Genomic DNA, 26,922 nt, shown 5'->3' with positions numbered 1-26,922 from the left:
GAAACAGAGGCATTTAGAGAGTTTGAGAAAATTTCTCTGGGATGTAAGACTCTGGACTAAACATTGAACTAGAATCCAGGACATTTTTTTATTCTTTATAAAGTGGATTTTGCCTATTTCATAGCATTATTGTGGTGATCAAGTAAGGCAATGGACTTGAAAATGTTAAAGTTGTACAGAGATAGTAGTTTTATTATTAAAATTTTGGGGCTTTGGTGACTATGGGTAAAATTTCTCTGTATTTTACTATTTTGTATATATATGTATAAACACACACACATATATATCTATACATATATATGTGACCCAAGAGACTTAAACAGACTGAGAGATATGAATCACACAGCAGGACTTAAATTGTTCGTGTGGGGAAATATTTTATAGACTGAACTAGTGCCTCTAGGAGCAAGTGACAATGCTATATAACCATTGTGGAATAATTAACAGCATTACATATTGTACAGAAGTTAGACCTTGAAACAAAGCTCATTAAAAGGTACTTGATCTTAGTTTCAAACCTTTAAGTATCTTCTTTAAAAGTGATCAGTGTATGTACTGGCTACTTTAGTTTTCCCGCTATGAGATTCACACAACTTTGATCTAACTTTCTTTGATTTAACACTGCAATTAAGAAGATTTGGTTCAAAGTAAAAGCTCATTGGTTGATGTTTTCCACTGATGTGATAATGTTTACACAGATGTGCTTTGAAATCTTGATTATGGTGGATTTGGGGGTCCTACCACAAGACAGATTGCTGTTATTTGAAAGGTGAAATAATATGACACTTACCTGGTACAACCTTTAAAACAGACTTAGCTGAGTACATTTCTAAAGTGATTTATCTGTTTATTATTTTTAGCCAGTGTTTTTGTTTTATTTCATATCTATCAACAGTAAATCGCTTGCTTTAAGGACTCTTTTATAACTTGGTTGCACAAGGGTCAGTACTTAGGACCGTAGTGATGAAAAGGTGTAACTTTACCTACTTTAAAGCACCTGCCAATTAATTAGCAAAAATCCCTTCAGAGCAAATAAAATAAAGCAGTCCCATCCATCTGCACTCGCAAGTTTAGGCCTTTGCTAAACAGACCATGAAACAGGACTGAAAAAGTAATCTTTAGTGATTCCCTAAAACTTTTTGCTCAGGGGAAGCACAAAAATCTGCCAAATGATTCTCAACTCTTCTGCCACTGAAAAATTTTAACTTAAAGATCTTAAATTTAACTAGTGGTACAAAACCAAAGTTTTAAGTTTTAAATGGATGTGTATGCAGCTCCTTCACCTCAATGACTTTTGATTTCACAAATATGCACGGGCAGTCCCACATTTTACTAGCGACTTTTTGCGTCTGAAAAACACATCAAGAATCAACACTGCTCTCCATTTAGTTGTTTTTATAATTCAAATGTGAACAACCCCCAAAATCTAGCCTTAAAGAAAATGCAACTAAGAACAGGGAAGTGCTCTTAGATTGGATAATGGCCCCAGAGCCCACTCATCATTTATGACACTATTACAGAATTCATTTTCTATTCGTGGCAAATATAAGAATGTAACCCATCTCTTTTCAGCCTACTTGGATTTACTCTTAATCCCTAGATTCATAATTATATTACGTTACTATATTAAGTTGATTAGGCATGGACATATATACACTACCAAATGTAAAATAGATAGCTAGTGGGAAGCAGCCACATAGCACAGGGAGATTAACTCGGTGCTTTGTGACCACCTAGAGGGGTGGGATAGGGAGGGTGAGAGGGAGGGAGATGCAAGAGGGAAGAGATATGGGAACATATGTATATGTATAACTGATTCACTTTGTTATAAAGCAGAAACTAACACACCATTGTAAAGCAATTATACTCCAATAAAGATGTAAAAAAAAGTTGATTAAAAGTTCACAAACTTAGCACACAACTTTAAATTTCCATATAGATATAAGGCAATCTTGGTTGTATCTTGTGCTACCTGAGTAAAGATAAACATTAAAGAGAACCTGGGAAGGGGGAGGGGGTGTTCCTAACCTAACCTTGATTATGTAAAGAAAATCCCCCATCTAAATGATAAAAGAAAAGAGTAATGCTTGTACATTTTATTAGTGTTTTAAAATTAGTGAGTTAAACTGTCAAAGCTTTGATTTTCCTTTCATGTGTGTCTGGGCAGGTCTAAGCCTCAGGTAACACCCTTTTTCCTTCTCCCTCTCTTACCTTTCTTTGCACCTGTCCACTGTAGGCTCCCAGCAGCTCCCAAGGAGTCCAATTCTCCTCTTCTCTCCTTTTCCTCCTCCTACCCATCCCCTCCTCCCCGCCCCCGCTCCCAGTTCCCTCCCTTCCCCCCTTCCCTTCTTCAATATACCTGCCAAGCTGGGCTCCTTTTAGCAGCGATCTATCACTGCAAAGGAGCTCACATCAAAGGCAATCGCACGGCCGCAGCAGAACAGCATCACGGTTGTTCCAAAGACAACCCCAAAGAGCGGCCTTGACTGCGCCTCCCCGAAGTTGCTGGCCAGCTTTGGCCAAGTGCGGGAATGATTTTTGCGACTGCATGGATAGAGAGCCGTCAAGGGCCCCTTCTGGTCACTTCCGAAGAGCAAAAACGTGAGAGGAGGCCGGTTTAAGATTTCAAACAGAACCTCCCCAGCGAGCATGAAAGGACTTGATTAGCATATGTCAAGAGGACCCGCATATATACTGTGTGTATGTACACAGGACTCTGATCCGTTTGCGGAGTTGGAGCCCCAGGCCCAGCCCCAGTACTGGCAGCGGCAGCTATAGATGTTTCTGCAAAGCCAGCAACCGGCTCCCACCTACCCCAGGAGAGAAGATCGCTCCAAGACAGTGAAAGCCTCCCTGCTCTCAGTGCAAAGTTCATCCAGCGACCTCACGGGACTAACCGGGCCTTAGCTTGTTTGCGCTTGTTTGGCTATAATTTTTCTCCATTCACCTCCCCATCCCTGCTCCATTTTTTTTATTGGGGGTCTTTTGTTTTCCGGATCCGCCGCCTCTCCCTCCGGCCGCCCCATGGCTCCCTTAGCCGAGGTCGGGGGCTTCCTGGGCGGCCTGGAGGGCTTGGGCCAGCAGGTGGGCTCGCACTTCCTGCTGCCTCCTGCCGGGGAGCGGCCGCCTCTGCTGGGCGAGCGCCGGGGCGCGGCGGAGCTGGGCGCCCGCGGCGGGCCCGGGGCTGCGGAGCTGGCGCACCTGCACGGCATCCTGCGCCGCAGGCAGCTCTACTGCCGCACCGGCTTCCACCTGCAGATCCTGCCCGACGGCAGCGTGCAGGGCACCAGGCAGGACCACAGCCTCTTCGGTACGTACCGGCACCCCGCCTCCCGCGCTCCTCTGCTCCCCCTCTTGCGTCTCCCTCCCCGTTCGCGGATGGAGTCGGGACTACGTGGGGCCGGGAGCCCCCGGAACCCTTCCAGTGTGAGGTGCTGGCCTGGGCTGCTGGGCGGCCAGCGAGGCACCGGAGGACTTTCCCCGCCCGCGGGCCGCCGCGGTTGCCGGCAGGCCTGCTGCTCCAGACGCTGAGGGCAGGAGGAGAAAGGGGGGTGCTCCGCCCGCACCTGGCTGCCCTGCCCTTCCTGCTGCCTGGGACACCGAGCCCTGGACTCGGAGCCACATCTTTCCCGCACTCCTTACCTCGCAGGCAGTTTTTTGTTTTTGTGTTCAAAATCCCTATTATTTTCTCCTACTTCCTCTCATATTTCCCCTTAACAAAAGTTAACAACCGGAAGCTTCTTTCAACCTGCCCTGCAGCTGTGCAGTTGATGTGTCTCCCATGGCTACTGCTCAAAGGATAGCTCTAACATAGGAGGCGAGCTTTTACGTGTCTACCTAGAGAACCATAAATGTTCACCTGGAAAGGTAACAGATTAACTTTCCGTGGGCACCATCGTTACTGTCAGGCTCACCTGCCAGCAGTTCTCAGCGCTCTTAAAGTTTGGTGAGGGGGAAAAAAAAAAAAGCTTAACCGGCTACTGAGCATGCCCAGTCCTTCAGCCAAGATCCTCTTTAGAAAGCAAAGATCTTGGTATTGACCTTAGGTAAGAGGAAATGGGGAAGCGAAAGAAGATACGGGTGGGAACACAAAGGGACGTATTTCAGAATACCTCCAACAGTGCCTGGGAGCAGAAGGGGTTAAAAGAAAGAAACAAAAACAAAAAAACCCAAATGATTGTTAAGGCAGATCGTTAAGACACTAGATTGGGAAACCATAAGGTCTCGATTGTTAATTACCCCCTAACTAGCTGGGTGACTAGCACATGCCCTCACCGGTCTAAGCCTTAGTTTTCTTGTCTGTACAATGAGGTTAAATCAGGTGATTCTCTCAAGATGCTCTCCTGTTCTAACAGCCCAGAATCTTTCCTCCACTGTGGAAGTTTTCATCATATTAGAGTTAACTGGCTAGCACTCTCAAAGGATTTTGATCATCAAACTTGGGACTTCATTAGAGAGAATCAGTGTATTTCATTTTAAAGATACCATTTACCTGTCAGCAGCAATGTAAAAGGGTCTAACATAGTGTCAGTTTTCCTTTTCTTTCCTAAGCACTGGAATTCTTTGAGAATCTCTTCTCTGAAGGGCCCTCTCTTATCCTCACCCCTGTTCTTATTTGGCTTTCTTTTTTTTGACTTGTAGTCCTCATTAAAACTTTGGGGAAGTGTAAATCTCAGTTTGAGGGGCATTTGTAACTCTAGATGTAGAAATGAGCATGTGGTGGTCATTTGGTAGCACTTAAAGGCTTAGAAAATTAACTTTTTAAAACCCACATGTTTGCAGCTTCCACTGATCTCTTCCAAATTCCCATTGACTATGAGTCCAGAGTGTCATGACCTAGTGGCCCACCTTGGGGTCACTTTCAGAAAGTAGTTTCTAAATTGAGGAGGCTGAGATTCTGAGTCTAAAGAACTTTGTGACACCAGGTGGCTCAGTTCCCTTGCCTGTAAGAATTACTGCATTACAGAAAAACCCTCCAGCTACCAGAAAGATTTAGAAATGAATGCAAATGTGATAATGCCTATAAGTAGAGCAGGTACAAGTTAAGCTTAGGTAATATTCAGACATCTCCCCACCCCCCCCCACCCCGCACCGGGATACATAGTATAAGCTTGGAAATTCTATTTTTAAGACCCTTATAATTCAACCATAATCTCTCCAATGTCAAGAGTTGCTTCTTCCACTTTGTGTCTCTTTATAAGACTGACTCTACGGGAAGAGATTAGTAAATATTTATAGACTTGATAACATTCATTAAATGGTATTTTATTTCATTCCTTAATAAATGTTGCATATCAGAATGACCATCTTAGTAGAATTTTTTTTTTTTGGCTAAAATTTTGTATGCTTATTTAGTAATTGGAAAAATATGACTTGGACTGATGTTTGTGCTGGTTTAAGCCACTCTGTGGTGCAAGGGTACCTATCAGAACAAAATATTTACTGTTACACAAAGGAACGATAACCCAGATTAGCATTGTAGCTTAAAGGAGTAACAACCTCTAGGATGCGTTAGAGTGCATCCTAGTGGCCTGTGATAGCTAAAACATCATAATTTATAATGAGAGTGCAGGTGAGAAGAAAGTATACGTACAACATGTGTAATATTATAAGCTTCTCTCTATATTTGCCTTCTCTTTTTAGTGCTTCAATTATTAACCATGAAATTATTTTTCTCTCTAAAAATTCATTTCTGTGTCATCAAAGTAAGAATTTTGAAAATGCTTAAGATGTGCTATTTGAGATGTTAAAGTAACTAACATTTTTGATAATTTATACTAATTTGGCTATGATTCAATAAAAAATTCAGAATACTGTGTTTTAAAATTTCAAAACCACATCAATAGAATATAAACAAAAAGATCCCAGTAAGGTTTAAACACTTTCCTACCCGAGTCAGCTCTGTATTTATAACAGAGTTTTCCTGCACAGTAATGCAGTAGGAAGACTTTACCTAATACATAAACCTGGAATCATTACTTAAAAAAAAAAGTTTAGCCTGAGATCAAACATATTCCTTTAAAGACCTTTCTTTTATTCTCCCCTATTCTCCATAGATTTGTCTGATGTGGTTGCATTGTGGGTTGACTCACCTCTTTATTATGATTTTAAAAAAGGCTGGCTTTGAAAATGATACCAAAAAGACAAAGTACCTCCAAGTATTTTTATGGGACACTAGGCATTAGAAAATCTATCTAAAATCTGTGATTACCTCTTAAGGAAAGCTTTTCATGTCTACTCTTTGTTAAAGAATTAGCTTAGTTGCCACCTCATATTATAAATAAGAAAGACTTGTCAAATCTCATTTAAGAATCAAATGATTACAAATTACTGTGTGGTATACTATTTCCTTGTGGAGAAAAAACGATCAGAATTTAAAAGTGTGGCTAAAATCTTTAAGAGGAATATGAAAAGCACATAACTTTTTTCCCATCAGCCCCTATGAGCCATTGCAAAATTATTTCGACCTTGTTATATGTATATGAGGCTTTGGATGTCGTTTAATGAAGTTGAAGCTATTGAATATAATTATTCTAAGAATATATATAATTTCTTGTCTTTCTACAATTACATATTTTTTGACAACATAACGGCATTATTTTAAGATGAGAATTAAAGTGTAAGTGGTTTACAATTTAGTTTTGCAAGAAAAATGGATACTTTATAAGATCTGTTTTATAATTGATTTATATGGAAATGAATCTCGTATTGTACTTGAAAACTAGTTCTATTATACAGTCTAATCAGTTAATCAGTTCCTGTTCTTTGAAAGACAAGAGCATCTTAACGTAAATCAGATACTTAAAGAGAATTAAGTTACAAGTGAACTGCAGTACCCTTCTCAGTTTGAATGTAACATTCATTACAACTTCAAGTAATTATACATTTGTAAGTATATCTGGATGAAATTCCATTAACGTATCTTCTTCTACCAATCATGTTTTGGGCCTATATTTTTGTTTCTAACAGGAATCACTCACTAATGAGCTTGGCAGTACATTTAATTTTCCTTTACTTCCCACCTCTATATCAGTCATTATAATGGCTATCCTATGAGGTTTGTATCTTCCTACTATATCTTACCTCCTCTCTGCCTTAGACTCTCATACAGGGACAGTGACTCTTTCAAGCCACTTAACAGGCAATTTAGCAGTACGATATTGTTGCTGTAAGATCCTTGTTAGCTCTAGTGCTCTACATGATCTCCTAATAGTTTGCAAGAGCTCATTTGAGCTCTTCAGAATCTATGTTTAGAGCTTAAGCATCCATGTTTCTGCCAAAGAGTGAATTAGGATCTGGACAGAACTGAGACCTCCATATATGCAAAGAGCCAGATTTTGTACTTTCCTTTGACCTTGGTAACGTCATGTGTCCAAACAAGAACTTGTATAATAAATCAAGAAATGACTTAGGATCAAGAGCCAGGCTAAATGGTACACATTTATACTGTTTGTAGAGCTTAAGAGGGAGTGAAGGGGTGAAGGTAGAAAGCTATTGAGGAAGGCAGTTCCAAGCATAGAAAGTACGTCTATATATTTTTTCACCAAAGAGTCTAAAGAGAAGAACAAGACAAAGACATTAGTCCAAAGGTTAGTGTGTGCAGAGAAAAAGAATGATGCAGAGGGAAGCATTAAGGTTTTTTGTTGTTGTTGTTTTTGTTTAACTTAAGAGTACTGAGTGGAGAGTTTTCGGTACTAATTTACCTATAGATAAATGAAAATAATTCTGGAAAGTTACTGAAAGCAAAATCTACTTGCATGCTAAATTCTTGCTATTTGGCTATTACATTTCATGAATTATAAAGTCCATTTACTTCTTTGAACCATAAAATTTATTTTTAAGGATCGTGGGACAGGAAATAGCATATTATATAATCTGTAAATTTCGAAACTACTGTCTTGTCCTCAAGAAGCACTGTTTTGAAGTACAAACATTGGATTAGGGCTCAGAAGATGTGAGTTCAAGTATCTGTCCTATTAATTACAAATATCATGCCTTTAAGCAAGCCTCAGTTTCTTTATATGTAAAATGGGATAGTAATATCTTCTATGCTTATCTTAGGAGGTTGTTTTTGAGGACCAGATAGAAAGTACTGATAAAAATAGAAGCCCTTTATAAACTACAAAATACTAATACACCCATATAAGGTATACTGGCTGCTGCTAGAAGAAAATTTACTTGATTCATAGTAAGCAAAAACAAAGCAAAACAATTAATAGAACATGGTTGTAGTTAATAGAATCAAGGAGGAGAATTATGAACACCTCTATTATATACTAATTTTATGGTAATAAAAGCTTCCATTTATTGGGTGCCTAAATGTGCTAGTCTCTACCACTCTCCTGTAAGGAAGCATTTCACCCATTTTGCGTATGAGGAAATTGAAGTTCAAAGAAGACAAATGACTTATGTAGACTAATCAGTAAGTTACTGAACTGGATTCAAACCCAGGTCAGTCTGGTTTAAGGCTTTACACCCTTAACATTTTATCATGATGAACAATTTTTGGTTTTTTAGTTTTATTCATCTGTAAAATAGGAAGCTCATCATAATGACAACTGTACATCACTTTTCAGTTTACAAAGGACTTCTACATACATCATTATATTTAGCAATTTGATCTACTGCTCTTTGGAAGATTTTCATTAGTCGTATGTTCTCTAATAAATGCAAATCATTATTTTGTTTATAAATTCAGGTATCCTGGAATTCATCAGTGTGGCAGTGGGACTGGTCAGTATTAGAGGTGTGGACAGTGGTCTTTACCTTGGAATGAATGACAAAGGAGAACTCTATGGATCAGTACGTATTTTTTTAAAAATTATTGTAATTCATTAAATAATGACTATCCATTTTATAAGTAAAATAGCTACCGATTATGCATATCAGAAGAAATACATAAACAACATACTTAAGTAGAAATTAAAAATCTAGATCCTGATAAATTTCCATATGTCTAGGCAGTAGTATAGCAACTCACTTTCATTTCTTTTTTTTTTTGGCTGCGTTGGGTCTTTGTTGCTGTGTGCGGGCTTTCTCTAGTTGCTGTAAGCAGGGGCTACTCTTCCTTGCAGTGCGTGGGCTCGTGGGCTCAATAGTTGTGGCTCACCGGCTCTAGAGCGCAGGCTCAGTAGCTGTGGCACATGGGCTTAGTTGTTCCATGGCATGTGGGATCTTCCTAGACCAGGGATCGAACCAATGTCCCCTGCATCGGCAGGCGGATTCTTAACTACTGTGCCACCAGGGAAGTCCCCTCACTTTCATTTCTTAAACCCTAAAACTTTATTGCTTTTAGCTCACTAGTTTTTTTCTGCCCATTATCCTGGGACCAGAGACAGAAAAATGAGAGCATTTTCTTCTTGCCGTGTTAGATTCTTTTCATCTTTACATTCATTTAATATAAATTTTCTCTACCTATTATTACCTTCATAGATAAATATACATCACTGACTTGCTGACCTTTGCAATATAGGAAATGAATGAATGAAATCTCAGGATACCTTAAACAATAACAGAAAATGGCAACCACACTAGTTGGACCATATCTGCAGACTTGATAATTACAGTAGCCATGCTCTTACTCAGAGTTGCATTGGGCAAGTTTTAACTTATCACTGGGGATAAGTGCACACATCTGTAGGTCTACTATAAATGTTTTAAATATGGAACTTATAGTAAACTTTTCAAGTTAATACTTCGTCAGTGTAAGGTTTTTTTAATTTTCTTTTCTTTTCTTTCCTTTTTTTTTTAACAACAAAGCAGCAAAAACAACACAAGAATTAGAGCAACAGGATAATATAAAACTCAACCTGCAGTACTATGTAGATCTTTCGCTTTCACTGTATCATTTTTTATTTGTTCGCAGTTGCTATATACTTGTAAGAAAATTGTTAAAGTGTAAATGTGGGCCACTCCCACCCATTCCTTCATGTGAAATCCCTTCTTAAAGTTGAAGTCTCTGTAGCTATTTCCAAAGAGAATTTACTTTTATGATTTAGCAGATGACACTATCTGGTACCTTCTTTTTTCTTAAAATCTCAATTGAGACCACAATATACAGTTAGAATCTCAATATACACTGAGGAAAATCGGTTATCATATTTCAGTAAATGGTACTCCACTTAATATCTGTCCTTCTAAGGGCAACACTTGCCCTTTCCGGGCTTTCTGTCAGCTCCGAAGAAAGAGAAATAATGCATTGTGTAATCTCCTAAGAGTAGAATTACAATTGAAAGAGAAAAACATGCACATAATCTTCCTTCTTCATGTATGTGTCAGATTAAAAAAGCAACTGTAGTCTACCCCTTGGGATAATATACAGTCCATCTTGAAAAGACAAGAAATCACTGGGCTTTTTACCTAATAGTAATATCCAGATATGTTAATTGTGCGGATTATGTCATCAAACAATAAATTCATAAAGGGAAGATATATGACTTGGAGTGATGATCTTGAGTTAGGAATTTGAATGTTAGCAAGGTCTTGAAATGTTTCAAGGTGGTAGTGGAGATTTGCTGTGTAGAACTTTGACATCTAATGATGGAACAAGATAAACTACAGGCCTATTTGGCAGTATGGTGATGGAAGGGAGGTCAAATGGAGCATGGGCAAGTTTAGAATATTTACTGTTTGAAAATAAAATTGAGAATTGACATTTAATTTAGAGTTCTGTAAACTAAACTGCTGGATGGAGTCACCTGGGAGAAAGAATTCCAGATAACATGAGAACTAAAACAGAACAAAGCAAAAACAATCTACCCTCTCTCCTTCTTTGACAAGGATATAGCTATAGGCAAAGAAATAGAGAGTTGAGTCTTTTCTAAGGAAATTCTCTTAAAGATATCTTTTCCAATGGCAGTTATCTTCTCTCTTTTAGGAGAAACTGACTTCTGAATGCATCTTTAGGGAGCAATTTGAAGAGAACTGGTATAATACCTATTCATCCAACATATATAAACATGGAGACACTGGCCGTAGGTATTTTGTGGCACTTAACAAAGATGGAACTCCAAGAGATGGTGCCAGATCTAAAAGACATCAGAAATTTACACATTTCCTGCCTAGACCAGTGGATCCAGAAAGAGTTCCTGAACTGTACAAGGATCTACTAATGTACAGTTGAAGGGTGATAGTGTCTTTACTGAAGAACCAAACTACAACTATTCTTTCTTATTACAGTTTGCATCATAAAATAATAACACAGGAAGACCTTCAGAATGTTATGGAGTCTATTTTCCACTGGGAGACTGAATTTGGAAAGAATATTGAGAACAAACAAACAAAAAATATCTTGACTTGAAGTAGATCAAGATGTCTCTTTACAAGTGGATTAAGTTCCCTCGGGTACACTGGCTCTGTCCTCACTTGTAGATTGAAGCTGAAAATCTGTTAAACTGTGGGTAATGGGAACCCCACCTAGTTTGCTGCTGGTGCCTCGCCTCTCTGGAGTTTGTTTACTTTAAAAGTTACATTAAAAATAGATACTTCATGTTGAAGAGATGTATTGACATAGTTGGCCAAGATCATTGCTACATAAATTTTGAGAACCTTGTAGGATTTTGCAGGTTACGGCATTTTATGTAAAAAATTTGGGTGAAACATGGACTGTGAAACATGCCACACCAAGACGGAACATTTTTTTTAAAAAGGATGGACCTATTTATACGTTTTCAGTCTGCAAATATTTATTATATATATTTATTTATTAAAGAGTTTATTTTTTACTAGTATATGAAGATAATACAATAGAAAAAAACAACAAAAATTTCTTTATCGTGCCATTACTTTGTTGTGATGTCTTGGGCTGTAAAGAAGACATCATTATTGCTACACATTAAACATAGAATAAGATCTTGAACTTCTTTTTAAAAATAAAGTATAGCATAGATTATATTTTTTTGCAGTCAATTGCCTTCTAAATGTAACATTGGTTTCTTTGGCCTAGAAAAATGCTGTATCAATTTGTATTGAATTCAACACACATTCAAAAAGGGAATTAAACATTTTAATTTTTGTGTTTTGGTTTCATTCCTTTTCAGGTGGAGTTATTCTACTTATAGGACATATTTTTAAAGTGACAAAATTCTGAGTTCCTAGAGAAAAGCTTGATATTTAGAGAACTTCTAATGGTGAAAATTATTGGACATTATAAGCCATTTATGCTTACTTATTTTCTTAGTCTGGCAAAGCCCATTTCTTTTCACCCACTATGATCACAGCAAGAATGTGTCTTTGTGGTACCACCATTAATAATAGTAAGGCTTCATCTACCTATCCGAGTGTGCTATCTTTTCCGTTATAGCCGCTATTTTGTCATTATTTCAATAAACAGTCATTAAGCCTACTATGCAGAAGATACTGTTAGGCACTAAGGAAAATATGGTGATCAAGGCAGAGGTGGGTCCTGCTTCGTGGAGCTTAACGTCTAGTAAGGGAAACTAACGAACACCGTAACTGTGAATTGTGACCTGCTCTATGAGAAAAACAAGGTTCAGACACAGAAAAAAAGAGAGAATAAATTTAGATAGGGTGAGTCAGAGGCTTCTCTAAAGAGCTGACATTTCTTAAAGGATAAGGCTAAGAGGAGAATAAGAGCCTTAAAGGAAGAGGAAACAGTGAGTCTGGAGTCCCTAAGGTGAGAAAGAGCTTTGTGGCTGGAGCTGAGTGACCAATTGGGAGAGTGGCACATGTAAGTTTACAGAGCCACACAGATACAAATCCTGTAGGTTCTTAAAGACATTTCTGAGGTTTTATTTGCTCCTACCCAGCAGTTGTCAATGTCACCACCCTCACATGTAGCAGTCATCGTTGGGAATGTGGTTACAATCATGGAAGCAGCTGTCACCAGTTAGAACCTGGAAGTCTTGGTGAAACACATTGCTGGGCTCCCGCCCCACAGTTTCTGATGTGTGGGTCTGGGGTGAGGCCTAAAAATTTACATTTTTAACAGGTTCCCAGGTAATATTGATGCAGTTGGTCTGGAGACCATACTTTAAGAACCACTAGTCTAGAGCAGTGTTTCTCACATTTTAATGTACATGCAAAATCACCTGGGTATCTTGTTAAAGGACAGATCTGTTAAACTAGGTCTCGGTTAGGAGGTGAAGAGCTGAACTTTTGCATTTCTAACAATGTTCCAGGTGATGCTTGAGATGGCCAGACCATGCACCACACTTTGAATGAAAGACTAACTGTTGTTTTAATGTTCTCTGGAGTTATTCCTGTTAATTCATCCTTGAATGAATTAATGGTAATGTGGAGGGTGAGGGTAGGGAGTTCAACAGATACCTTTAATAAAGCTACACGGGAATGTGTGCGTGGCTAGAGGGGTAGTGTGTATACTTGCCTGTATACAGGGTAAGAGGCAGAGAAATGGTTTAGCTCAAAACCTATTGGTTTAAATATAGAATAGATAGCTAGTGGGAAGCAGCCGCATAGCACAGGGAGATCAGCTCAGTGCTTTGTGACCACCTAGAGGGGTGGGATAGGGAGGGTTGGAGGGAGATGCAAGAAGGAAGAGATATGGGGACATATGAATATGTATAACGGATTCACTTTGTTATAAAGCAGAAACTAACACACCATTGTAAAGCAATTATACTCCAATGAAGATGTTAAAAAAAACAAAACCTATTCCTTTTATAAATATAAAAAAATAGTAAAAATGGTTTAGCAGTAATACTTTAATAATCTTCAGAATAAAATAATTCCCATTTATTTTTATTTGTCAATAAAAGTGAAAACCTAGTTTTGGTTCAGTGTTTGACACTCATATTTAAAGCATGTGTCCCAAAGCCAGCATTATGCAAGTATTTCAAATCTTTTGCAAAATGTTGCTGGTGTCTAAATTTATAACTGTGGAGGAATTCATATAAATTTAAACAGATAATACACTGATCAGAGGTGGCCCACAGGGCTTCCCTGGTGGCGCAGTGGTTGAGAGTCCGCCTGCCGATGCAGGCAACACGGGTTCGGGCCCCGGTCCGGGAAGATCCCATATGCCGCGGAGTGGCTGGCCCGTGAGCCATGGCCGCTGAGCCTGCGCGTCCGGAGCCTGTGCTCTGCAACGGGAGAGGCCACAACAGTGAGAGGCCCGCATAGAGCAAAAAAAAAGATGGCCCACAACGAATATTGTTACTCAATCAAAATTTCTTCTTCTTTTTAGATATAATAAGAAAATAAATTTAACTTTTTTTAAAAAATTGGGGTATAGTTGCTTTACAATGTTGTGTTAGTTTCTGCTGTACAATGAAGTGAATCAGCTATATGTGTACATATATGCCCTCCCTCCTGGACCTCCCTCCTCCGCCCCCATCCCACCAATCTAGGTCACCACAGAACACGGAGCTGGGCTCCCTGTGCTATACTGCAGGTTCCCACTAGCTATCTGTTTTACACATGGTAGTGTATATATGTCAATCTCAATCTCCCAGTTCATCCCACACCCCATTCCCCACCCAGTGTCCACATGTCCATTCCCTATGTCTGCATCTCTATTCCTGCCCTGCAAATAGGTTCATCTGTACCATTTTTCTAGATTCCACATATATGCGTTAATATACATATTTGTTTTTCTCTTTCTGACTTACTTCACTCTGTATGACAGACTCTAGGTCCATCCACGTCTCTACAAATGACCCAATTTCATTTCTTTTTATGGCTGAGTAATATTCCATTTTATATATGTACCACATCTTCCTTATCCATTCATCTGTTGATGGCCATTTAGGTTACTTCCATGCAAAGAAAACCATAAATTAGACGAAAAGACAACCCTCAAAATGGGAGAAAATATTTGCAAATGAAGCATCTGACAAGGGATTAATCTCCAAAATATATAAACAGCTCATGTAGCTCAATATCAAAAAAACAAACAACCCAATCAAAAAATGGGCAGAAGATCTAAGTAGACATTTCTCCAAAGAAGACATACAGATGGCCAAGAGGCACATGAAAACATGCTCAATGTCACTAGTCATTAGAGAAATACAGATCAAAAGTACAATGAGTTATCATCCCCTGACACCGGTCAGAATGGCCATCATCAAAAATATCTACAAACAATAAATGCTGGAGAGGGTGTGGAGAAAAGGGAACCCTCTTGCACTGTTGGTGGGAATGTAAATTGATACAGCCACTATGGAGAACAGTATGGAGGTTCCTTAAAAGACTAAAATAGAACTACCATATGACCCAGAAATCCCACTACTGGGATTTACCCTGAGAAATCCCTACTGGGATTTACTGGGCCTATACCCTGAGAAAACCATAATTCAAAAAGTTTAACTTTTTTATGGTGATAGCTACCTGTAGAAATTTGAGACATGAAATATGATTGAAGTAGTGGCTTTACAAACTTTCAGAAAACTAGAAAGTCACTATATCTTGTATTCTAATTCTATTTATATATTGGCATGTCTTCCTATGTCAGAAAAACAATTTATATCTACTGAATTTATACTACTTGAAGAAATGATCTATTCCATATCTGAATAGATTTCACTTGATACTCCTAAATGGAAGTAGTGTGTGAACATATTAATTAATTCATACAGGGAAGGATAAGAATAATTTGGTTTATTATCAAATCAATATTTTGAAAATAATTTATTTTATCCTCAGGATGCTTGGGGAAAATCTCACCCATTAGTCATCTTCTTTCTTCTTTATTTTAAATGTTCTATTAGAAATCATTTATTAACTTACATTTTCCATTCTTTCTTGCTTGGAATGTTAACTATCATTTGCAAAACTTCCCTACAGTTTCTGCAATGATAAGAGAATGTATATAAATAAACTTTCACTAGCAACAATTAGATTTTCTACTTGCTAAGATAGAACAGATTGATCTCTTTCCTGGTTGAGTGTTCTCCACAGGCTCCAGCCATTGCCATGTATAACTGGATATAATTAATACTTTGAGACCAAGGTTCTTCTCTCTATAGAGACCACTCTGGCATGGGAGGCTGCAATGTGTCAAATGGCCCATGACAGTTGGTTAAATGGTTCCATAAATGCTGAAAATAGCCTTGCTTCTCATCAGACTAAGCAACCCCACATTCAGGCCCCAAAAGTGCAGTTGATTGGGACAAGCTGGTACTGTGAAGTTGTACCCTAGTCTTGCATAGGATACTATGTCCATCAACAGAAAAGAAGGATTAGAGAACTAGACTAGAAAAGAAAAAACTAATCAAAGGCCTCTTAGTTTTAAAAGATTTCTGGATTTCAAATTAAAGTTCCCCTGGCCCTGTTTGAAAAAATATTCAATGTTTCCTGGTTCCTCAGCCACTAAAGCTTCCTGTATGATTTGGCTTCTAGGTGGTTCACATGTATCTTGCCACCCATTGGGTCAAAGGGAGTTTGAATATTTATTTTAGCATTTCTGGCATCCAGAAATGAATATCTGTCCTCATTTCATCCACAAGTCCCCCCCACCATGGTTAAAATATAAGAAAATATAACGTCAGATACAAGTGTTTACTTATATATTTTTGACCAACCCATGTTTTTTCCCCAATGAACCGTATACTCTTTATCCCAATTCAGTAAATAAGTCAGCTCTACTTCTATTTTCTCTCTAGTTTTTTAATGAAGAAGCATTCGGGACCTGTCACTTGTATTGCTCCAGATCTCTTCATGGTGGTGGAATGGCCAGTCGCGTGTGTGGTATTTTTATTTATTTATTGGCCAGACTGTTACCTCACCCTTTGCCATGGGGCTTGAGTTGTGTGGAGGGTGGGACAGTGAAGGGGGCATTATTGTGAAGGGAGAAATTATTGAGAAGATAAATTGTTAAGGTGAAGAAGACTCTACCTCCAATCACACTGAGATTTGGATGGCTACCACATCTTGTGGTATTTGAAAATAACCGTCTTGGAGGTATCAGAGTGAAGAGTGCAGTGGTCAAGCACAGTGTTTCTTAGAAGAAGAAGTGTACCTTGGGCATCAGTCAGGGTGCTCTTGCCAAGGGCTGGCTCCTAGTCGTGCAGCATGCTTCTGTGAAGGGCAGTCCTCTATCCTGATTCTAGTGCTTCCATTTAACAATGGAGCTCTCATCTGCCCGTCATCCCTTGAGAGTACTTGTGTATCAAATATAATCAAATTTGTGGTGGTGGCAGAAGGACCTGATGTTCTGTCTTTGGGGTGCTCTGTTTTAACGATGGACCAATAAGTGGCTGGCAACTGATTTGTACTCAAAAATGAGTACACCATTTGACAACATTTTCATTTCCTTAGGGACATGCCAATGATTCCACGTCAAGGGATCACTGGAGAGTCCACTGGGGAGTCTTTCTGGGTTACATGGGCTGAGAGGTTAGAAAGTTGCCTGTGTAATCTTTAAGAAACCTGCCTGTCAGGAGGCCACGTTATCTAATGATGTTACTGCAGCAGAATACCCCATTGTGTCGGTATCCTTACCCGGCACTTACTTTCTTTGCATCCTGTTTAGTGACGTGAGTTTCAAGGCCAAACATTTTGTTCCATTCAGTGCATAATTTATATGTTCGAAATAACAACACTCCCATAAAAGTCATTGTTTGGTGAAGGGCCCTTGAATTTAGTTTTTCTGTTAAATTGTTCTATCGTTTTTAGTTGTCAAACTGATAAGGGAAGGCAGAGCCTCAAGTACAGTTATTTCCAACGGCTACCCCAATGTGCCAGCTCTAAAATGAATACATCTTCTACTTGAATCAGATCAAGGGCACCTGTTTAAATGTTACCTTATTAGATTATAATGCAGTGCTAAAGAATTTATCCTATAGTAGGGCCATTCTGGCCAGACAAAAGCACACTATATTGATGACCAAAATTAACAGGTCATAATTAGCAACTAAAAGGATGCATTTGCTACATCAGTGACCACAGATTACCAAAAGGTTGATTCAAGGTCCATCTCTATTTTGGACCAGTCAAACCAGGGTTCAAGGGGTAAGTGGTGTGTGAGGTTAGTCCCAGTTTCTTCAACATCCCTGCTATGAAATTTATTATAGTCCTACTGCACCGTGGTACTATTCCACATTTGCAGCAGTGTGGTTCTAGAGCTTCCCTTTTGGTAGGTCCAGTTGTTGGGGGTTCTACTCTTTGACATTTGAAGGCTCTTTCCATCCCTAGAATTGCAATAAATCCCTTGCAATTACACACTCAGGGAAGGGAAATACCACCCCAGGAAAACTTCTTTGGTCCTCTGTGTCCGGCCACTATCCTAACCCAGGAACCTCAGCTACTTCTCCTCCATATCTTTCAATAGTCAAAAAAATTTCTCTCCTTATGTTCAAGTTTCCCAGAATTAATGTTATCTTTGATCCTGTATCTAAAAGTTCCTGAGATTCTTGAAAATTATCCTTTGTTCAAAACAAGTCTCGGGATTTAGAGTCTCTCCAGGCCAATCTAACGTTTTACTGGACCCGATGTTAATGACTTTGGGGCAGATTGTCCTTCCCTTCGAGAGACTGGGTCTGATCTCCAGACTTTAGTGCCAGGGTTCTTAAATTAAGAAAGATCAGAAGAAATCAAAGGAAACGCTTTGGAAGTTGTCCTTTGTTTTCCATGCGCAGGGAGTTTATCCTTAGGATTTACGAAGCCCTTGTCTCAGTGTTCCCTCTCTTGGCTCAGCTCCCAGTGATTGTGAAGTGGCTTGTTGCTATCTGTGTGGAGGGTTTGCCAAGGTTGTTGCCATAGCTGCTGTACCTGCAAGTTTAGGGGATTCTTCTGTCCTATTGATCTCCTCTGAATCTTAGTAAGTTGTCAGTGTTTCTCTTGTGAATGGAGGATGTGATTCCAAATCTAATGACCCTTTGTCTTAGCCCATAGGGAAATTGTTGTGTAGACAGTGAGCCCAACCGAAATTCATATCTTTCCATTAGCCTATTCTCCAGCTATTTCCCATGAAATTCATGCTTCCACAGAAAGCTTTTGGGAGTCAGAAACATAACCCTTTGGGAGAGACTCAAGATGATCATTTCTTTGCATTTCGGCATAAAGATAATCATCTGAATTGTTAGGTTCACCTATCCTGCTGGTCAGGATGGTCCCTATTTGAAGTTCTTTCTTTCTAGTCTCCTTGATCCCTTGCTTATCAGTTTTCCATGACGGGGTTGCTCTACTATTCCTTGCTTATCAGTTTTCTATGATGGGGTTGCTCATCTTGGTTTCCAAGATTTCCCTACCCACAGAATCAAAGCATTAATTTCAAAGGGGTGTCCACTTCTTCCTCTCACATATTCTGTTCATTACCTCTCCTTTTTCTAAATTGTGGTAAAATATACATAAATTTACCTTTTTGAAACAATTAAAAATGTACGGTTCTATGGTATTAGGTACACTCATGTTATTGTGCAACCATCCCTACCATTCATCTCCAGAACGTTTTCTTCTTCCCCACCTGCAACTCTGATCCAGTGAACACTAACTTCTCATTCTCCTCTCCTCTCACCCTTTGGCAACTACCATTCTACTTTCTGCTTCTGTGAATTCAACTGCTTTAAGAACCTCATATAAGTGGAATCACACATTATTTGTCCTTTTGTAACTGGCTTATTTCACTTAGCATAATGTTTTCAAGGCTTGTCTATGTTGTAGCACGTGTCAGATTTTTAAGGCTAAATAATGTTTAATTGTACATATATACCATATTTAGTTTACACATTCTTCTGTTCATGGACACAAGGGTTGTTTCCACCCTTTGTCTATTTTGCAAAACTGCTATGAACATGGGTGTACAAATATTTATTCAAACCCCTACTTTCATTTCCTTTGGTCATACTTTAAACAGGTTTTAAAAATGTTCTTTAAAAATTTTTATTGTGGTATAATTTACATAGAATAATTCAAAGATTTTAAGTGTAGCGTTTTATGGCTTTTGACAAATATTGATATATACACCTGTGTAACTCCCACTACACTCACGATATGGAATAAATCCATCAGGCCAGAATGTTTCTCCTTGCCCATTTGTGGTCATTACTTCCTTCACCCACAGCTCAAGGAAACCACTAATCTGCTTACTGTCTCTGTAGATTAGCTTTTATTTTCTAGAATTTAGCATCGATGGAAACATTCAGTATGAACTCAATGTTTTTGAGATTTACCCATATTGCATGTATCAGAGGTATCTTTCTCTTTATTTCTGAGTAGTAGTTCATTGTAAGGCTATAACCCAATTTGTTTATCTATTCAACAGTTGATGGACATCTGGTTGTTTCCAGGGCTATTGTGAATAAAACTGCTATGAACATATATTTTTCATTCTCTGGGATAAATATCTAGAGTGGAATTGCTGAGTTGTATTTACAATACACAGCCAACCAGTGTCCCAAAGTGGTTGTACCATATTACTTTTAAAAGAGCATCATAAGGACTTTCCTGGTGGTGCAGTGGTTAAGAATCCGCCTGCCAATGCAGGGGACATGGGTGGGAAGATCCCACATGCCGTGGAGCAACTAAGCCCATGTGCCGCAACTACTGAGCCTGCGCTCTAGAGCCTACGAGCCATAACTACTGAGCCTGCGAACCACAACTACTGAAGCCCCTGTGCCTAGAGCCTGTGCCCGGCAACAAGAGAAACCACCGCAATGAGAAGCCCACGCATCGCAACGAAGAGTAGCCCCCGCTCGCTGCAACTAGAGAAAGCCTGCGTGCAGCAACGAAGACACAACACAGCCAAAATAAATAAATAAATAAAATTAAAAATAATAAAAATTAAAAAAAATAAAAGAGCATCATAGAAGAGTTCCAGTTGTTTTACTTGCTCATCAACACTTGGTATGAATAGTCTTTCTAGTTTTAGAAATTCTAGTGATAGCTCATGTAGTTCTAGTTTGCATATAATTTACATCTAAATGCATTTTATTTAATTAATTAAATTCCATAGTGACTAATGATGTGGAACATGTTTTCATGAGGTTATTTGTCATCTGTATATCTTCTTCAGTAAAGCATTAGTTCAGATTTTTGCCCATATTTCTTGGGTTATTTATCGTATTATTATTGAGTTGTAAGAGTTCTATATATATTCTAGGTATAAGTCCTTTTTGAATATATATTTTGCAAATATTTTCTCTCAGTCTGTGGTTTATCTTTTCTTTCATTAACAGGGTCTTTTGAAGAGCAAAGTTTTAAATTTTGATAAAGTCCAATTTATGAAATTGTTTTCGTTCATGCTGTTTGTTTTGTATCTAGAATTCTTTTGCCAAACCCAAAGTTGCTAAAGATTTCTCCTGTGTGTTCTTCTTGAAATTTTTATAGTTGTAACTCTTACATTTGGATCTATGATCCATTTTGAGATTATTTTTGCCTGTGAAATTTTTAGAATTTTATTTATCTTTTTTTTTTGATGAAAGACTATTTAATTCTTCAAGAATCTGAAAACAGACCAAATGTCTTTCACTGTGAACACTTTGTAGAGGCGAACTGAGGCTGCAGTACTTTAGTGGTTTGGTTTTTTTAATATTTATTTGGCTTTGCTGGGTCTTCGTTACATGCATGCGGGATCTTCAACGCCCCATGTGGGATCTTTAGCTGGGGCACACATGCGGGATCTAGTTCCCTGACCAGGGATCAAACCCGGGCCCTCTGCCTTGGGAGCACTGAGCCCTAGCCACGGCACCACCGGGGAAGTCCCAGCACTTTAGTTTTGATGCATTATTCCGCCAGGGTTGCAGGGACCTTCGCTCCATCCTTTTCTGCTTTGGCCTTAGTGGCTGAAACCTGTTTCCTAATGATTTCGGCATATTCTCTGTCCCCTTCCCTGAACATAACAGAAGCATCCACCTCGGCTGGGGAGGAGGTGCTGGGCTCATTAAGCAATGAGATTACAGTTAATAGGATAGTCCTGAGATTTTGAGTAGGGCTCCGCCTTTCAGAGGGCGGTTCTCCACTCTGCCGGTCGTCCACAGGCGGAGGAAGAACGGAAACGCATACGTCTCCACGGTCTTAAATGTTGGGGAGCCACATTTGGGTCAAGAATCTCAAGGTAGGTGGTGAATCCGTGTAATCAATAGGGAATTTAATATGAGCCTTGAAGTAGCCGCCTTCGTAGAGGGTGTTAGGGGGTCCGGAGAGGACAACCTCCCCGTTGTAGAGGTCGGATTCATCCACCAGTGTGATGTGGCGCCCTCCACCGCTTCCTCCTGCAGGGATTTCAGCGCGAGCAGCAGGGCCTTCTACGAACTGGTCATCTGCTACTGGGCCATCGCATTGGTGGCGGCGCGGGATGGGGCCCCCAGTCCTCACAAGTGGTCGGGGGGGTGGGGAGGAGGGACCAGGCCCTTCCCCGCCGCTTGCCCTGGGTGGGGCCGGGCCCCGGCGTCTTCACACACCCCGCGGCAGTACCAGGCCCCTGACGCCAGTGGGCCGGCCTGGTTCTTCTGCTCACGTTCAGGCCGGGTCGGGGGAGGGCTGGAGAGAGTTAAAGAAATTCTGGGTTGTTCCCCGCCCCACCTTAACTGTGAGAGGAGGTGAAAGTGGAGGAAGGCGTCCGAGGGCCCGGGATCGTGAGGGGACAGTGCCTAGCTTCCTGGCCCTCTCCTAGAATTTTATTTTCTCTTTTTAAAATTAATTTTTATTGGAGTATAGTTGATTTACAATCTTGTGTTCATTTCTGCTGAACAGCAAAGTGAATCAGTTATACATATATCTACCCTTTTTTAGATTATTTTCCCATATAGGTCATTACAGAGTATTGAGTAGAGTTCCCTGTGCTCTACAAAGGTTCTTATGAGTTATCTATTTTGTATATAGTAGTGTGTCTATGTCAATCCCAATCTCCCAGTTTATCCCTCCCTCTCCCCCTTGGTAACCATTAGTTTGTTTTCTACATCTGTGACTCTATTTCTGTTTTGTAAATAGGTTCATTTGTACCATTTTTTTTTTAGATTCTACATATAAGTGATATCATATGATATTTGTCTATCTCTGTCTGACTTACTTCACTCAGTATGACAGTCTCTAGGTCCCATCCATGCAGGTGAAAATGGCACTATTTCGTCCTTTTTTTATGGCTAATATCCCATTGTATATATATATATACCACATCTTCTTAATCCAGTCCTCTGTTGATGGGCATTTAGGTTGCTTCCATGTCCTGGCTATTGTAAATAGTGCTGCAGTGAACGTTGGGGTGCAGGTATCTTTTTGAATTACGGTTTTCTCCAGATACATGCCCAGGAGTGTGATCCATGGATCATATGGTAGCTCTATTTTTAGCTTTATAAGGAACCTCCATACTGTTCTGCATAGTGGCTGTACCAATTTATATTCCCATCAACAGTGTAGGAGGGTTTCCTAAAATAGATATGATGTACATTTTCTGTACATATTGGCTAAAGGTATTTGAGAATTTATTTGCGTGCTACTTCAATTATCATAAGGCTGCAAGTATAAACCCAGGAGTAATTTAAAAATATATACTTATGAAAGTGCATTGTATAGATTCATAAAAATGTCCTGAGATATTAGTATGCTCTGGGGCCTCCCACGGCTCACTCTGTGCCCTGAGATTTGTTCAGAAAATGTAATCCAGGCGGGTTCTGTTAGACTCTGAGCTGGAGTTTAGAGAATAGAACATTTATTAGGCATTGCCCTTGGGATAAACAAATGTGGGAAGAAAGGCAAGGAAATAAGATTGGGCAGGAAACGTTGAGCTGTGATGAAGACGTCATGTCAGACTTAGCCATTTTGATTGAGCTAAAATGGCCCTAGCTCACTGGGGTGAGTTGGCTGGAACTTCTCACTCATAGATCAGCTGCTAGATGTGGGTCCCCGCAGGTAGTGGGGCTCTGCAGCTGAGCCAATTTCTGAAAGGGCTGACAACACCTAGGCAGCTGGGACTATAAATCCTTCCTTGCAGAGGCATGTAGATGACGAATCTCCACGTCCATCACAGTCTACCCGTTGCTCAAATCCACGTTTTCATGGAGGTGGTATGACTGGTGTACCTCCTTGTCACGGGCCTACTCTGATACCTGCTCTGCTGTGTGTGGGATCCTGGGCAGGTAGAACAAACCCTTGGGTAGTGATGCTGGCTGAGACTCTGTGTGCAGGAAAGGCAATCCATGCCGAAAAAGGTCTCTTCCTATCTGAATCAATTACAGGTCTTTTAAAGGTAGAAGGGACTCAGTGTAGACAAATTGCCATCAAATGGGCAGATTGTCTCCTTAAGGAATGGTGCCATGATATGGACTCAACATTGGTCTCTGTTGCTGGCAGGTTGGACATTTAGAGGCAGCAGTAGCTCGATTCATTATGGAAAGTGGGAGTCTCTGCTGCTGGTTTGATGCCTAACCTCTATCTCTTTCACCAGCGCCACTTTTTAATATGTCCATTGTTCCACCGTTGGACCGGCCAGTGACAGCTTGCTGTCATCAGTTGGCTAAGTCATTCTACCTACTTGGTTGTTTAATGCCACTTCCATAGTGGGAACTCTTGGATTGATGTTAACTTTTCATACAAAGATTTTCACACTTTATATTCACTCCCATTTCTTTCTTTTTTTTCTTTTTTTACCATCTTTATTGGAGTATAATTGCTTTACAATGGTGTGTTAGTTTCTGCTTTATAACAAAGTGAATCAGCTATACATATACATATGTCCCCATCTCTCTTCCCTATTGCGCCTCCCTCCCTCCCCCACTCCCATTTCCCATACACTATATTCCTTTCTGCCAGACCTCTTTGCCCCTGATCTTCCAGTCTTTTTTCTTCTATGACTTTGATCAGCTAGCCAGACTACCCATGAGCCCTTATGTGTCCTAATCTCAGGCCACTTCTTTTATCACATGAAGTAGATGACCAGATGCACTGTCCCAGTCTGTGCCTGAATTAGGCTGCAGTGGCTTGCGTCCACACACTGAGCTGACCCATCTGTAAACCAAGCGTGGGCATTTTCATCCTCCATCAGCTAGTCCTCAGAGATCCCCCTTGTGGGCCATGGGATTATGCTGAGGAAGAAGTGCTGGTGCAACCATGGTGTATGACAGGAGTCTGGGCTTTCTGAGTTGATGGGTCAGGGAAGATTTGGCTCATGAGTTCATATGTGTCCCATAGTCTGACTTTCAGTTTGTACCATGCCAAGAGTTGCATTTCAAAAAACATCTTCTCTCTTGCAAACGGTGTGACCTTGCTCCAGTACCCCAGGGGGCAGTGTTATGATTTTCCCACTGGCACTTCCCCTAAATTGCACGTGGTGTTTTTCCCCACCACTGATACCTCTAATACAAGAGGGTCTGTTGGCTCAAGTGGCAGGGTGCAGCGTGGACCTAACCATAGGCATTCCTGGTTACTTGCTCATTCTCTTACTTGCTCAGGGGCATCTTTGATTTGCTTTTATTTTGACTCTTACTTTTTTAAATTTTATTTTATTTTTTGTTTCTGCTTTATAACAAAGTGAATCAGTTATACATATACATATGTTCCATATCTCTTCCCTCTTGCGTCTCCCTCCCTCCCACCCTCCCGATCCCACCCCTCCAGGCAGTCACAAAGCACGGAGCTGATCTCCCTGTGCTATGCGGCTGCTTCCCACTAGCTATCTACCTTACGTTTGGTAGTGTATATATGTCCATGCCTCTCTCTCGCTTTGTCACAGCTTACCCTTCCCCCTCCCCATATCCTCAAGTCCATTCTCTAGTAGGTCTGTGTCTTTATTCCTGTCTTACCCCTAGGTTCTTCATGACATTTTTTTTCTTAAATTCCATATATATGTGTTAGCATACGGTATTTGTTTTTCTCTTTCTGACTTACTTCACTCTGTATGACAGACTCTAGGTCTCTCCACCTCATTACAAATAGCTCAATTTCGTTTCTTTTTATGGCTGAGTAATATTGCGTTGTATATATGTGCCACATCTTCTTTATCCATTCATCTGATGATGGACACTTAGGTTGCTTCCATCTCCTGGCTATTGTAAATAGAGCTGCAATGAACATTTTGGTACATGACTCTTTTTGAATTATGGTTTTCTCAGGGTATATGCCCAGTAGTGGGATTGCTGGGTCATATGGTAGTTCTATTTGTAGTTTTTTAAGGAACCTCCATACTGTTCTCCATAGTGGCTGTACCAATTCACCTTCCCACCAGCAGTGCAAAAGTGTTCCCTTTTCTCCACACCCTCTCCAGCATTTATTGTTTCCAGATTTTTTGATGATGGCCATTCTGACTGGTGTGAGATGATATCTCATTGTAGTTTTGATTTGCATTTCTCTAATGATTAATGATGTTGAGCATTCTTTCATGTGTTTGTTGGCAGTCTGTATATCTTCTTTGGAGAAATTTGACTCTTGCTTTTTAACTGTATTTCGAAGGGCTATGAATAAGGATCAGAATGAAACGCCTTCGTAGTGCAGCATCTCTATCTGAGCCATCAGGGAGGACACCTGAAATGGATTGTAAACAGGGTTGTTTCTACTCTGGAATTCCTGAGGATGCTCTCTGTTGCCCTCAGCAGATTAGGATGGTTATATACATAATGGGCCTCCTGATGGGGTGTGTGTTAGTGTGTGTTTAAGGGGATTGGAGCAGAGATGGGGGATATAAAAGGCGAGAGTGGAGGGGTGGCAGGAAGTCCCCCAAATTAGCTGTTTGTTCAGGCTAAGGAGTGATGATGTTACTCTTTTGTATTTTCACTTCTTAGAGATGTAAGGCTGAGTCCACATCTTCTGGCATATTAACCTGCTCGATACACATTAATAAATATAAAGTAAAACTATAGAAATGGTGAAACATAGATGCCTTTCCTTGTAAGAAGAGGAAAATATGTACTATGTATAGTATAGAGTACTTTATGTTCTATTTATTTAATCTAAGAGAAAAAACATTAGAATTTTTAGAGCTTGAAGATATCTTAGCTTTCATCTAGTTCAACCTCTCCATGTTATAAATGAGGAAAATCTTTTATCTTATTGACTCTTTTCAATAAAGTCATGAAA

At 39.8% G+C, this 26,922-nt stretch overlaps 1 protein-coding gene and 1 pseudogene across 1 annotated transcript; one reads left to right on the top strand and one right to left on the bottom strand.

Moving 5' to 3' along the window:
* Positions 1–2,715: 2,715 nt before the first annotated feature.
* Positions 2,716–12,009, top strand: FGF20 (fibroblast growth factor 20). The gene is made up of 3 exons (XM_029226578.1): positions 2,716–3,310; positions 8,699–8,802; positions 10,877–12,009. Exons 1-3 carry the CDS (start codon positions 3,025–3,027, stop codon positions 11,120–11,122), a joined length of 636 nt encoding a protein of 211 aa, XP_029082411.1. The 5' UTR covers positions 2,716–3,024; the 3' UTR covers positions 11,123–12,009.
* A 9,582-nt stretch (positions 12,010–21,591) lies between these two features.
* Positions 21,592–22,190, bottom strand: LOC114897686 (annotated as a pseudogene).
* Positions 22,191–26,922: the final 4,732 nt, after the last annotated feature.

Source organism: Monodon monoceros, unplaced genomic scaffold (assembly GCF_005190385.1).
Source record: "Monodon monoceros isolate NGI ecotype Baffin Bay Population unplaced genomic scaffold, NGI_Narwhal_1 Super_Scaffold_17, whole genome shotgun sequence".
Lineage (NCBI taxonomy): Eukaryota > Metazoa > Chordata > Mammalia > Artiodactyla > Monodontidae > Monodon > Monodon monoceros.
Note: the sequence above shows the minus strand (reverse complement) of the source record. Positions and strands in the feature narration are given on the sequence as shown.

Coding starts and splice junctions, on each gene's coding strand:
- FGF20 (XM_029226578.1), top strand. CDS start 3,025: ATGGCTCCCTTAGCCGAGGTCGGGGGCTTCCTGGGCGGCCTGGAGGGC. Junction 3,311..8,698: donor GCAGGACCACAGCCTCTTCG/GTACGTACCGGC, acceptor TTATAAATTCAG/GTATCCTGGAATTCATCAGT. Junction 8,803..10,876: donor AAGGAGAACTCTATGGATCA/GTACGTATTTTT, acceptor TCTCTCTTTTAG/GAGAAACTGACTTCTGAATG.